The sequence below is a fragment of the Peromyscus leucopus genome, chromosome 9 (assembly GCF_004664715.2).
Source record: "Peromyscus leucopus breed LL Stock chromosome 9, UCI_PerLeu_2.1, whole genome shotgun sequence".
Classification (NCBI taxonomy): Eukaryota; Metazoa; Chordata; class Mammalia; order Rodentia; family Cricetidae; genus Peromyscus; species Peromyscus leucopus.
Window position 1 is genome coordinate 89,890,715 of NC_051070.1, and position 15,261 is coordinate 89,905,975.

The window sequence follows — 15,261 nt, forward strand, 5'->3', positions numbered from 1 at the left end:
CTGTGTCCCAACAACTGCACTGGAGCATGTATAAAGGATAGTCACAGAAGCAGTCCTTATAACCACCCTAAATGGAAAATGGCATTGTGACATGGATAAATCTGTTGTGGCATATATCAGAATGCCATATAGCCAGGAAATGAACCACAGCTATCTCAGCAATACATGAGTGAATGTGTCCTGTGAGTGTGATTACATAGAAGGTTAGAATAGGAAAGTCGGGGCTGGAGAGATGGCTCAGAGGTTAAGAGCACCGACTGCTCTTCCAGAGGTCCTGAGTTCAATTCCCAGCACCCACATGGTGGCTTACAACCATCTGTAATGAGATTTGGCACCCTCTTCTGTATACATAATAAAAAAAAAAACTTATTAAAAAAAAAGAATAAGAAAGTCTTTCCACACATTGGGAATAGGGATGGTGGTTGCCTTTGGCATGTGAGAAGTAGAAGTTGGCAAGGCTTATGGGTAAGGGGCTCATCAGGACTGTAGGTGATTTCTATTTCCTGACTTAGTCTTTGTGTGTGTTTTGTGAATGTGTTCATCCTGGGGTAAAATACTGAGCTGTGTTTTAGGATTGATTCTCTTTTGTATGTTTGTTCTAAAGGAAAAAGAGAAAGCTCAAAACATTGGGGCTCTGGTCCTTGGTTTGTGCTTCTGGCAGGGGTGACTTGAGGGTTAAACTTGGCTAAAGCTTTCTCTCTGCTCTTTCTTGTGTCATTTCCTGTCCCACACACTTTCCCACATTGCTATGCTGGGGGACACCATTTGACAGAGTTCTCCAAGCTAAGTGGTGAGGAACTCTATTCGGAGGGAATCTTACTTATCTTTTGACCTTGACTTTGGAGGTGTAGTCTTTTCTAGCCTGGCTCTCTTCATGCCCTTTGGTTATACAACCTGCTCACACAATTCCCCTCCAGGAATCCTGAACACCACCCCCGCACCCCAAGTTTTAAAGGCTAGGATGCTTCCTCTTTACTTTGCATGTTTTAAAATTGTCTGTACTTCTTGCATGAAAATATACTGTAGTTTTGTAACACTGAATATAACAAAAACATTGTCTGAAATCATAGCCTTTCTCTTCTGACTGACCTAACTATGTAGCTTTGGGTAAATTAGCTAATCCTTTGTGCTTTTTTTTTTTTTTTTTTTTTTTTTGGTGGTGGTGGTGGGGTAGATGGGGAGTGTTGAGACAGGGTCTCAAGCTGCCTAGGCTAGCCTTAAGCTTAGTGAGTGGCTAAGGTTGGCCTTGAACCCTTACTTTTCCTGCTTCTAAATCCCAATTGCTGGGATTGGATGTGCGGTCTACCGCACGAGGCTCACATACCCTTTGATCTTAATTCCGTCTATAATGAGGAAAGCAGTAGTGCTCTCCTCATGTTTGCCAAGAGACTTCAGTGAGATCATTGATGGAAGACTCGGAGCTTAGAAGAGCTGGTCAATAGAGCTCTTGCACACCCACCCAGAGCCGGGAGGACTTGGTCCTGCAGACCCGAAGGAGTAAGCAGTGGGGGAGCCCTCCGGAGAGCTACTTTGCTGAGAATGACTGGCAACCGTTCTACCCTGTCCTTTTGGGAAAGCAGCCATTTTCATTCCGTCTTAGCCCCATCGAGAGGTCAGCCTAGTTTGTGACAGACACAAATAAAGCAAGCAAAGGGACACATTTAATTTCTACCAAACACAGGTGATTATATTGTTAGCAGGAGCTAGGGAGTGAGAAGAGTACTCCATGTCTCTTGAATCTTGAAAAAAATGCTCTAACAAATATATAAGAATCATATATAATTGGCACACACTTTGTTTGAATGCAAACACTGCTGTTAAAGTGGTGCTTAAAAACAGTTTGTTGGCCTTCTCTCCGTACAGGAGAAACACTCCTCTCGTTTACACCACTCACTTGCTTAGCAAACCCTTATTTATCCTATGATGCAAGCATAATCTGCCCAACATCAGATCCTGAGTTAGTGGAGTGTGAATTAGTGGAATTCTAGGCTGTCTCTCAACAGCCCACACCAACAGTGTCAAGAATGCTCTAGAAAATCACCTCTGCCCTCCCTTTTCTGTCTCTCCCTGCTTCTTATGCTTCAGTGGGGCTTTCAAACAGACGGAAGAAGACAGGCCCAAACACACATTCCTAGGACATTTGAATAATTATTTATTGAGAAGCTACAGTTTCCTACACTTTTACAACTGTAGGCTTTTATATAAGGCAAAAAGCAAGATGGATCCACTACTTTCCACAGAAAGAAACAGCTCTACAGCAGACCCCAGGGTCACTCAGTTACAGATCAAAGTGCAATGTACATGACAGATATAAAAAACAGTGTGGAACAAAATAATTGAAATTATGGTTACAGTCTACTGGAGGAAATATCCATATCTTATTATAAATACATTTATAGTCTAGGGTTGTCATTTCAATAGGTTTTGTTTTATTTTTTACATATACAGTTATTGAAACAGAAAAGTAAAATGTAACATTTACTAGGATAAACTTTGACAGAAGACAGTTGGTCTGAACTTTGCTTGATGCTAAGTCCTGATCAGATGGCCCCCTTGCCATGACAATTAAAATAATTAATTAATTGTTATGTAACTTTTTTGGTGGGGGAAACTACATGGATAAATGCGAAGCTGGGTTAGCCAGGACACAAGGGGTCCACTGCTTTCAGTTTCAGGGGATGAGAAGAGCTCAAGTTGGCTGTTGGAACTGTGCCATTTTTTTCCTTCCCACAAAACAGGAACAAAACTGAAATCCAAACCAAGCAGATCTATGTGCTTAAATTAATTTATTCATGTCCTCATTTAAATACCTGGTACTCACATATGTGAAATAGAGACATGGAAACTCTCAGCGTGATTGCTCCCATGTCCACGTCCCATCAGTGCATATGCAGTATGGGATGAAGCATTTTGTTCTGCTAACAACAGGGGCACACCTAGCAGCTCAACTATGTATATGCTCAGTGAACAGGGTTTAAGGATGGTGTTCCATATTGCTTGTAAACATATAGACACAGAAATCAGAAAACCATGGATCTGAAGGTCATTTGCTAATCTTGGTACCACATAGCTAAAATGGTAAAACGTCTCATGGGTATGGTAGTTGACAGAGAATTCCCTAATGGAGTTAACTAACAGACTAAGGACATGCATTGATTCCAGGACTCCATCTCAGTGGACTCTTGGACCCAGAGGATGGTCTAATCGTCTTCTTCATCTTCCTCATCACTGTCCTTCATGCTGATGCCCTGTAAGCCCCCACCCTCACTCACTGACGCCGTAGCTTCCTCCACAGTGAGGCGGTTTCGAATGGTCTCATAGGTCTTGCTGTTTAAGGTGGAATCCAGGACCCCTTGCAATCGGAAATCTCTATAGGTTTTCTACAGGGAGAAAAAGATAAAGTGGTAAGGAAGCTCTTATCACCAAGGTGAGGAGTGAGAGGGTGCAAAGCAGGGATACGTGTAAGAGTCATGACTTTCAGCTAAGTGCCACTTTTTAAGAATCGAGAAGTAAAAAGTCACTCCCTTCAGATTTTACTTGGACTGAGAATGGAGACTCCACTGAATGACAGAAAATGAGAAACTGTGACAGGATAAACTGCATTAGATGAGACAAAGCAAAGAACATAAGCTTGTGTTTATTCAGATCCACAAAGGGAAATGTTTCATAGCTGTTTCCCTCCCCCGCCTGTTTCTTTCCCTTAGGTTATTATAACAATATGATCGGCAGTGTACAGGCTGGAACATACACAGAATGAGTGTGTCAATTGATTATGGTATTTTGTGATTTCTGTTGCAGTCTGGTCTGTGGATTTTTTGCCTGTTATAATTGCATGAGCCACGTCCCTCTGTCTCATTCACAAGATAGACATATGCATGTTGGTATATGAAACCTATTATGGGCAGCCACAATGATGGGCAAGATGGAGCGCTAATGCCTCATCAATATGTTGTGGGCATGTGACTCATGTCTCATCTCCTTAGGAAAGATCTGTATCCATTTTTCTCACAACTTCATGTTCTCAGAGAAGAAATTTGGCTTTTTTTCAAGAACAATGGTTGGTGTTGCTCACCACAGATCCTTTGTTCCTTCCTGCAGTCTCTCTCGGACTTCCTTAGGTATCCCAAGGACTGTTTCCTAGAACTCCTTTGGTGTTAACTGAACATGACCAGAAGCATCTGGCTATTGCCTAGTCATATTTTTTTAAAATGGTTTTTTTCTAACTATGAGTTTTCTCATCACACTGCATATCATTTCAGCGACTAATTCTCCTCTTTGTTTTACCTGTTCATATAGGAAACTTGATAAATGGTCAAGGGAGAGAATGGTAATGTATTTCAACATAACTCCCACATTAATTGTATTTTAATAGTTCATTTAATGCAGTTATGATATCAATAACCCCAAGGTCAACACACTTTTTAGGTCACAGGCTATAGTGACTGTAGAGATAATCAGTGAATGCAGGTTGGTTGGGTGAAGCCCAGTCATGTGACATTATGGACAGGATGATTAACCACACATTTATTTCTCTTTATAAGGTAATCCAGCTTAGATATTGTTCCAAAGTCATCTTATCATGGCTTTAGAACAAATCTCCTGAGAAGAAGGGAACAGCCAGGTAGCTAACTTAACTGTGTTTTCATGTGATGGGTGGGCAGGAGGCTGATTAAATGTTAGGTCCAGAGTAGATCACATAGCCACATGACTTACTAGGCTCTTTGAACTTTTCAGTTAGCTGTTCTGTGGTCACTTAGAATAACATAATTGTTGTCAGACTTGGAGAGGTTAAAAATGCTCGAGGAGTTGCCTCTTCATTCAAATTCCCAAGCAATGTGGATCCTACTTAGATGCTGACTACCTAAGGGTAGAAATGGTGTCTACTCAGATTGGAATCTTGCAGTTGCCAGTGATTAAGGAGCTAGCAGTTATTTAGCGCTGGATGAACAAACTCGATTTCTGGATGAGGGGTGAATGGAGGGAGCGTCTTTTGAGGCAGGAAAGAGAGCTGAGGACCCTTGGGCATCTGCGCCTGAGAAGGAGCATTCTGGATACTTCCTTGAGCTGGAGGTGGGGGATTCTGCTCCAGTGCCCTTGGATTGCAGTAGTTAAGATGAGTCCAGTGCTGGAGAAAGTAGAGGTCTCTATCCAGTGACGTTTCTGGTTGCTCCTCTGTGTTTCTCAACTGTGTATGTGCTTGGTTTTGGCAGATGGCAAAAATTAAGCCTCCTCTCTGACATTATTATCTTAATAAAGTACTGCTAATTTTTGACAAGGATTTGGAAATATCAGTTATGGAAAGATAATTTGAAAATATTCAGTTGTGGTATTTTCTGTTCATGTCTATCTGGTCAGATAAGGGTCAAATAGAAATTATCTCCTATACTCTATACTACACACAAAGAAAGAAAGAAAGAAAAAAAGAAAAAAGAAAGAAAGAGAGAAAAGAAAGAAAGAAAAGAAAAGAAAAGAAAAGAAAAAGAAAGAAATAGTTACACCAAGAAAAGGAACTCAGAGGGTCTGGCAATGCCTAGGGAACTTGCCTTAAGAAACTGACTTCAACATAAAAGTAAGAAAATTAAGCTGAGTGCACCATTGAAGTGCATATATTTCTTTTCCAAAAGCTGCAGTTACATACTGGCTGCAGCCTTCTCCAGGGCGGAGGCTTTGTGAGATCAAATGCAGATGATAATAACTCCTTAATTACACACAATGGAACTGTAATTGGGTTTTAGTCAGCACTGAGGTAGAAGAGCACCTTCAGGGGGATGGGACTAATCCAAAGGAGACCAGGAAGCAGGGTAGGACAGATTTTGGCAAACTGTTAAGAAAATTCAGCTATGCTTATTACTGAAATATTTTAATGGAGATTTTGTGCATTGAATAAGAGTTTTGCATACGAATGCCTCCAAAACCCTCTATGGAGAGCACCAAATGGAAACTGAAATGATCAAAAAACGTATTTACCCCCTTCTGTGATCTTATTATTTCATGTAAACCACTTCGATTTCACACTGAAATAATTATCATTAGTCCATGGCACACACATAAGAACAGGGGAAAAGAGCTACTTTCAGGGTATGTTATCTCACCTTTGTGATCCTTTACATTTGATTGTGTACACGCATTGTAAGAGAAATCACTTCAATTAACTATGAGAACAATATTGATTTGCATTCTGATAATGATCACAGAACATATTTAGAAATAGCTGGGGGTAAATATTTCCATTAAATTAATTGTGGCAAAAACTTATTTAATTAAACCATAAATGAAATTGGTAATTTATACAATTAACATAATGGTGCCCAAAGCAAGCTTTAAAGGCGCAATGGCACTGCTGGGTACAATAGTCTCTGTGACGTTTTGTGCAAAGCAAATACAGACCTTCTTCTTCCTCTACAGACACAGTGTCAATGCCTACCCACCCCGCCCCCTTTGTAACTAAGCTTGCCTTTGATATTTCAGTAAGAAATTAAGCAGGTACCACAAAAGAATTTCTCTGGACTTTCTTGCATGCAGCACTGTCTTAGAAATCATCCTGGTGTGTATGTAAGCAGGTACCGTCTGTGTTCGGGAAGTTCTGTAGCTTGCCCATGAAGTACATTTCAGAAAGCTACTTAGAAGAAAAATGCTTTGTTCTTTTACCTTTACCATCCTAATTAATGTTTTCAGCTGATAAATGTGAAGCTGTAGGTCCATCCGGTCGGTCAACCAGGTGCAGATGACGTTCATGGAGCTGTTGTACCATTGCTGAAAAAGAGACAAAAGTTCTCCAGGCAACACATCATGGCATGACTACAGGGCAGGGAGGGAACAGGTCACATTGGAGCACCTGGCTCTGTTCCAGAGGAAACAAGATGGTTAAATAGAATTGAAGAACACAGAGACCATGATCACCATGTCACACAAAGGAGGTGCTGTTCATTCTAGACTAGGGCAGTGTGAACCCTTCTACTACACACAACATGTGTGCATGTATGGTGCATTTCTGAAGATGGCCTCTAATGGTCCATTTCACTCAGTTGTGAATCAAGGTTCTGCTCATTTCCCAATGCCCTTGTCTCCAGGGCCGGAAGAGGGACAGGTGGTCTTCACCGGCACTTACCTTTGAAAACGGTCCCAATGTGTGCAATTCTGAGAATCAGGTGGACAGCCTGAGGAATTGAGGGGTGGGTATTTACCACCATTTGCCTGACTGGGGCATTCCTAATATGGACAGCAAATGAGGATTTCTCTCTAAGGGCCGAACTGTTCTGGGCAGCATTTAAGTGCCCTGCATTAGCTCTGCAATCTGTTTTAATCTTAGCACAAAAAATTATGGAATATGAGAGGGAAAAAAAACTATCTACAAATGAGCTCATTTCAAGCTGTTGAAATCATACTTCCCCTTCTGGGGGTTAAATTTTGCTTCTTGTCTGTGAAAAATGCTTGAAGCTGTGTCACTTGAGACTGCCACCCCTGTGGCGCAGGAAGTCTCTGGTGCAGTATAATTTTGCAGTACTGCTCATATATTCATAAATCTCACTCAGAGACATATGAACAGTGTTATGAAGTGTCAGTATGAAAAAAAATCTAATCTTTTAAACTTCACCAGGTTTCATTACGCTCCGCCGCTTATACCAAACAATTTACAAATAAAATGAAAAGGTGTGGATGGACCTATATATTTATTTATGCGACATCTATATGAACTGTGTACAGAATAAAAGAGGAGTTAGAGAATTGAGACGATGCGCACACTCACACTAGCCAGCACACGCAGGCACACACACTTCGCACACCAGTGGGGACTGGAAAAGCGTAAATAAAAACATGTTTCTGATGGTAACTCCACCCTTTCTCACCCAAAGATCATCCAAAATCAGTTTATGCCTAACACTCACAGTTTTTCCGAAGCCTTGTTTCTGACTTAATTTCTTTAAAAAAAAAAAATTAATTTGGGGTTTTACTTGCAAGGTAGAACTGCCAAGTCTCACCTTGCAAGAAACTACAGCGTCGCAGCCATGGCGTACAGAAGCCCCTCTTTGCATTTTCCTATCTAGGCTCATCCTCATGGGAGCCAAGTGTGGCTCTCCTTGGAGCCCAGCCGCAACAGGGACCATGCTACCCCAAGGAGGGGAGGCAGCGCAGCAGCCTCACAGCCAGCTCCTGCTCTTTTAAAGATCACGGAGGAGAAACTGTCAGTTGTGGAAACCGTCTGTCCCTCCCCAGGGAGCAGGCGGCTGGGGGTGGGGGTTTCCTGCTGAGATGGGCAGTTCACTCTCCAGAGGGTGTGTGATTGTTAGAGGTCAAGCTGCTTCAGGCATGGACAGGTTTTCCCCTCTAGGGGTGAGAACATTTTTCTGAAACTTTTTTTTAGGGAGGGGTAGTGGTGGCTGTGTGGAGGGTGTTTTTGGCACCTCCTGCCTGGGGATTCTGCTGCATTTGCTGCCACTACATCTGGGTTTGTGAGCAGATTTTGGGGACAGGACAAGTACTGGATCACAGGTATCATGTCGCTTTATACCACCTCAGAAACTAGGGGCTCTCCTGGGTTCACCCAGGCCTCCAACTTAAATTTACTCGATGTATGTGGCATACAATCCACTTTATCCAGGAGTAATTTCTCCTTACATTCGTCCTTCCAGGGGGTTGGAAGGTGACCTTCAAGAACCTCATGTGACAACATGGCCAAACATACATGCTCATAGCCTTGTGATGGATACACGTCTGGGACACGAAAGAGGAGTGTGGCACTCTGGCTTCCAGGCAGAGGTGGCATTTTGCTTTGGCTGTGACAACAGGCAAATCGGTGCTGGCTTCCCTCACTGCCAGCAAGCATGGTGCAACATGCCTTTTTCTCTTTACTGAGAGACGCGCCACCTCTCAGGAAAAAACATAGCACCCCCTTCCATTTTCCATAGGCAGTTCTCACTCTCGTAAATGGCTTTTAAATAGCACAATAAATAAATAAAAATTAAAAATACAAATTAAAAGGTAGGCTGCTGTCAGCAGTCTTGCACCATTGAGGAAGTCCAGGGAGGGAGGAAGTGCATACAGAGGAGATCAGTGCAACTGAGCACATTCCCACCCCAGGAGCAAGAACGCCCTGGAACATCCATGCTTCTCCTGAATCTCACATCTAGCAGGAGAAGTGTAAAAAGTGTATGATGCCCCATTGGCTACACATTCAAAGAGGCAAAAGGGAGAAAGTGAGTCCTTTCCAAACCTTATGCTCAGTAGAGGGAATCGGAGGCGCTTTCAGATGCAGCGCAGCCAGTGCTAACTTGGTTTTCCAGCAAGGGCGTCGAAAGGCATTTAGATGTTGGAGAGAGAAGAAGGCATTGCCTTCTAGAACTTTACAATGTTAGAAATGACAGGGATCTTCACAGTATCCATTGAAAAGGAGGAAGCAAAGGCCCAGAGAGGGTTAGTGACTTACTCAAGATTACACAGGAAGTGTGTGTCTCCAACCTCGGCACTATACTAATAGATGATCATCTGCAGTCTCCCTGTTCTGGGTACAGGAGTGTGCTGGTCAGCACAGCCAATCTGCTGCATCTCTTCCCAACTCTCTAACTGGGGATAGCACATGGATTACTAAAAGCAGGTCCCAGAGAAAGGTTCCTCACCACAGAACCCAGCCAGCACCACAAACCAAGACGTCTGTTTCCCAGCGCCTAAGGAGAGTGCGCGGCACTCTTGCGGGAGTCACGTTTGCTGTGTGTTATGTCAATGCTAATGCAGCAGACTTGTTATGATTCTTCGAAAGAAGAAATCCATAAGAGGACTGATGTTCACCCCATTTTTGTTTTGTCTTTCATTCAGACAGGTCTCTTCTGGAGCTATTTCAATACCCAAGCATGAGATGTCTGGTAACATATGCTTTAGCTCTGAGGAAGGGGAGTTAGGATTGACAGCATTCATTGGATGTTTTGAATATAGTCATGACTTGTTCGTTAATTTAGGACTACTGATTTGAAACTTCCCAAACAAGGCTACTTTAATCCTAAAATCACACCACAGAAGTAAAATTGCCAGTAGACTGGACTCTTGTAACATACACCCCAGGTGGTCATTTTGGGGGTGTTGGAGCATAGAAGGATGCTGATGTGCAGCTGAATCTAAGGCTCTATTTAGAAAGCAGCTAGAAGACCAATGAGATATCATCTGCCTCCTCTTCCCTTTTTCCTTTCCCTTCTACTACCAAGCTACATCCTCAACCTTTTCTTGACTATTTTTATTTTGAGACAGGGTCTCACTAAATTGACCAGGCTGATCTTGATCTCAGTCCAGAGCTCAGGCAGGCCCTGAACTTGCAATCTTGTGTCTGGTCTACAGTAACCAGGACCACATGCCTGCACCACCCAGTTTGGTCCTTTCTCACTCCCAACCACCTCTTGTTAAGTTATTGCCACTTAAAGTGGTTCTGTTTAACCTTAAACTCTTAGGCTCAACCTCCCAAATGCTGGGCTGGAGGCATTGCAGTGGTACCCTGCTTTCTTGCTTTCTAGTACATAGTATTTAAGAGTGTTGGTCCTAATATAACATCAGAGCTTGTGACCTTGAGCAAAAACTTTCCTACTTAGAGACTCAATTTAATGATAAAAATGGGGACTCATTTGTCTTTTATAGGATTCTTTTGATGAGTAAATAAAAGGCTTGTGAAGCACTCATGCCTGTGCTTAGTAAGCTGACATCCCCACTACCACTCACTGCCTTTCCCCACCACCACCACTACCAATCATTATTATCCCTCACCTCTCACTGCTTTATCTCTGCCTCTCAATCTAAATGATAACAAATACAGAGGTAGGGGTTAGTTATCTGGGGAAGCCATGTTGGGGAAGAAATGGTCCCCACAGGAATTGTGATCCTGGAATTGTGTGCATCAGCCTTGAAGTGACATATGGGAGCTCTTAGCAATGGGATTCCATTTCAACTTAGGAAACTATCTTGGGTTCACAAAGAACATTTTAAACTGATACTGATTTATTTTGAAGTATTGAGTTAAAATGACCCCTGGACGGACCTCTGTGAGTTCAAGGCCAGCTTGGGCTACAGAGTGAGTTCCAGGAAAAGTGACAAAGCTACACAGAGAAACCTTGTCTCAAAAAACCAGAAAAAAAGAAAAAAAGAAAAAAAATGACCCCTGGAATGAATGCCTTTTCAAACCTTGTAGGCATACGTTCAGTATCAGCCTGTTTGGCCACCTGCTAGCTGGATAGCCTCAAACACACTGTTTAACGGTGTGACTTTCAGTCTTCTCTTGGGGTTAATGCCAGCACCAACTTCATAGGATTGCTGTGAGCATTAGGAGGTGATTCATGCACAGTGCCTACCAGAGTGAGTGCCACACAATAAGCACTCAATAAAACAGCTTTCACTCACAGATACTTTCAATGTGTAGCCCAAAGTTATTGTCTTGATCCATTTCTGGCAGAAACTTGGTCACTGATACTCATATTCCTCAGGCCACATATTCTGTCCACAAGCATACTGACTTCTTAATGAATCCTATCACTCAGCCTGTACCATTATATATAATATGGTTCATTATGGCCAGGATCAGGAGGAGGCAGTGAAGAGCATCAGGAGAGGCCAGTATCACACACTGACATCACCGAAAATGTGCATATTCATCAGGAATTTTTGTACCTTAACTCTGATTTTTTGAATGTCTTAAATATTAAAATGTAATTTAAAAATGGCAAAAATTGAAAAAAACTGTAAATCTAAAAATATTAAAACCAACAATAGTTGGTTCCCCCTCACTGAACTCTACGATGAAGAAGTGACTCCTAAATCTCTTTCTAGGTCTCCCCTTTGGTTTCACTGTTGACTGGATGGAAGCTTTGCATCCTGGAAACCTGAAGTGTTGACAGGTAAGACAAATAATTAACGCCCGCCTGACAAAGTGTGGCTCCTGGAAACTGGGCTCCACTGTGAGCCGGCTAACCCCAGAGAGCAGCACAGGCTGGCGCTGGAGCGGCTTCTGCTGAGCTTACATTTTCTGCCACTATACCCAACACTCAGATTTTTTATTTTGAGTCTCTTCATGTACCCTTGACTGTCCTGAACTGGCTAGACCAGGCTAGTCTCTTTCTTGCAACCACCCTCCTCCTGCCTTTATCTCCTGAGGCTGAGATACCGGTGAGCAAGCACCATGCCGGCTGTAAGTCTTACTGTGGTCCCAACACTTTGGAATTAATTTGATGTCCTATAGAGACTTTGCTGTTAGAGGTACATTTGTTTCTGGAAACAGCCACATGTTGCAGATGAGCGGCAGCAGAAGCTAAGCACAGAGGCCGAAAGAGTATTTACATATTCCCATAACCCAAAGACCATTTATGTCAACTTATGGAAATGCCTTATCAGACCAGATGATCCTATGACTTAGAGATACCTGTCTTTAGTGCGTGTTCCCAATAAAGTACTATTTTGTGCAGAATAATGATATACAACACTAGGCATACACATAGATATTCACAGTAGCGTGCACAGAGTTATTAAAAACAACTAAGTGTTCATGGAACACTGATCTTTCACTATGTCCAGATCCTACAGACATACTGCAAGCATGATACAGTTAAATTGCTGAATTAAACAACTATAAACAGCCCCATTTTGTATTTTTTTAAAAAGGGGACATACAATTAGTAAGCATTGAGGTAGTTTCAAGTTTGTTTTTTTTTAACTACCAAATCAATGAGTTGTTTTTACTCAGTTCCATTCTGTTGTGAAGGCAAAGATTAGCTACATAGGATCAGTGCTGGTTCTAGTTTCTAGGTGTCTCACAGCCAAGCTGCTAGCCCTGAAGCTCTTTCAGAAGTGCGGGGCTGGGACAATGCTGTTGAGTCTGTTTCTAATGGAGCCCAGGCTTGTCTGGGAGTGGAAAAGAATGCTCATTTCATGGGCTTAGAAAGTGGCTACACAGAGAATGGGGGCCTGGGGGGGGGGCTGGGGACACTGCCATGGAAAGCTATTCAAAGACTTTAAAGAAATGGTGGAAAGACCACCATGGCTCACAGGAGAAGTGATTTGAAAAGGCTGGATGCGGTGAGGGACACCATTTCTTAGCCATTAGAGTCTGAGGTACACTGGTAACTCCACAAAGCTTCTCACCAGGGCAGTTTGTTTTCAAGGGAAAAAACAATGTCTTGAATATTCATAATACTTTTATGGATGGGAAGGTTTTAATGCTGACCAACGTTTGGCCTGGAAATGATACATCATAAACTACAGAATTTTCAGTGAAAAGAGAGAACAAAATAGCAGAGCCTTTGCCTATCAGACGGAATTAATTTTTTTCTCATGAAATATAAGGCATCACCAGGAAGCACTAGAGAGTCACTTTCAGCAAAACAGTCCCAAACCCAGGAAAAGCAGCCCAGTTCAAACCAAACTCTGCCGCTGGTTTTCTTTCTCTCTGTCTAGCCTAGGCCGGCCCTGAACTACAGTCCTCCTGTTCAGCTTCCCAAAGAGCTGGAGGAAGAGAAATAAATACACTACTAGGTCCAGCTGGCTTATCTCTCTAAAGGAAATTTACTGATGTATCCTCCGCTTACCGTAGTACTTGACTTTTATTAAGACACGTGTGCCACCTCATGCCATAGTTGAGGATAATGTTGAGCTCAGTATCATAAAAAGTAAGCCTGAAAAATTATAGTATTTGGCCCAGGGTTAATAACCACATCTTCCCACATTTTCTTTGAATAAATACTTGTGATATTGTCAAATATATCCAATATATTTCCAGTCTCAGTGATAAGAATTGCTCTCTAGTGTAAACTCATTTCTTTAAGCATGACTTCCTTTGAAATTGCCAAATTTGAGGCATGTATGCAGGAAAGTAATCCACGGAAGGCTAGGGAGCCCATAGCTGACCTGTCATCAGTATGGTAGTTAAGTTTTATCTCCATTCATTTTATCCTAAGGATGAAGAGAGGGAGACTCAGGGAAATAAAGTAGCCCAGGAGCCAGGAAGAAACGGAATGTGGACTCAAGTCTGCCTGCTAACAGGATACACTTGACTCTATCTACCCTTTGTATCTGCACCATGATAAACTCACCTTCACCTCTCTGTGCTTCTCTTTCCTCATCTAGTACACAGAGAAATAATGGAACCTACTGACTGCTGTGGGGTTAGTGTGTGCAGTGTGTTCAATTGCTGCAGGTGTGGACCAGGCTTTGATTATTCCGACATGAGCCAGGCTGTCTTACCCTGCTTCACACAGAGGAAACGGAATCACCCGAAGCAGAAGCTGCTCCTCCAAGCTGAGCAGCTTCTATTATCCTGCTGGGACTGCCTGAGCAAACAGGTCATTTGGTAACCAACCTGTGCCTTTGGACTGAAGAGGCCCAGTGAATGCTGGGGGATTTTGAGCTTTGATCTGGAAAGTACCTTTCTCGAGCCAGGCAGAGCCGTGCACAGTGAAATCATCCATCTATGGGAGGAACAGCATTTTCTGTTGGCAAGGAACCAAAGAGGAAGATGAGACCAACCACACCTCTGTGACTAAGCTCTTCACTGGTTTTTGAGACAAGAGTGAGTTATTATTAGTTAGAACAACAACAACAAAAATCCCACAACCTTTAAATTTGCTGTATTGAAATACTGTAATGAAATATTTTACACTGAGGTTTTAACACATAGTCCTTACAATTTGTGGAATTTAAAACCCTGTGAAACGTATCATCCAGGCTTCTTTAAATTCTACCAAAGGCCCCATGGCTTTGTTAAGCCACAGTCCCGTGGGCGGCTTAGGTCAAACAGTCTCAGGGACTGGATGTTATTCAGCGTCCTGATCAAAGATTCAGAGGGTCCAAGGAAGAAGCCTGGCTTGTGCAAGCCGTCTCTGCCATGGGAAGAACACTAGAAGACTGCATGTGGTTCATAGCAAGTGTTTGGATTGTCAAAGCTCCCCAAAGCTAAATCAACACATTCTAAAAGGGCATATCATCCAAACGCTTGAAGGAGTGGGGGCACTGGTGAAAGATGCAATATTTGCCTTACTTGAGTGTTGCTGTAATTCAAGATCCAATCCTCCCAAACAACTGCTCTTAGAATGGGTATTTCCCAGCCAGGGCTTTGGAACGCTTGGCGAAAAGCATAAAGCCATAACCAGACACCCAAGTTAGAGGTTACAGAGCTGCACAGTGACCCCAGACGCTCAGTGTCCTTTGTAACTGAAGGTGGGCTGTGGCTTCTCCTCGACACTCCTGCAAGTCTTTGGATGCATAAAAACCTACCTGAGTATGTCCTTACAATGATCATCG

At 42.6% G+C, this 15,261-nt stretch overlaps 1 protein-coding gene across 12 annotated transcripts in view; it reads right to left on the reverse strand.

Annotated features, from left to right (window-relative positions):
* Nucleotides 1-2,128: 2,128 nt before the first annotated feature.
* Nucleotides 2,129-15,261, reverse strand: part of LOC114700784 (calcium-dependent secretion activator 1) — a 178,584-nt gene continuing 165,451 nt past the window's right edge. For 8 of the 12 annotated variants that reach the window (XM_028880565.2, XM_028880570.2, XM_028880569.2 and 5 more), the window contains 2 exons: nucleotides 6,649-6,753; nucleotides 2,129-3,380 (listed from right to left, as the gene is read on the reverse strand). In XM_028880565.2, the coding sequence (XP_028736398.1) occupies nucleotides 3,201-3,380; nucleotides 6,649-6,753 (285 nt within the window). In that variant the 3' untranslated portion in view covers nucleotides 2,129-3,200. The remainder of the gene's footprint in view (nucleotides 3,381-6,648; nucleotides 6,754-15,261) is intronic. The other 4 variants (XM_037208668.1, XM_028880571.2, XM_037208669.1 and 1 more) reach the window with 3 other exon arrangements.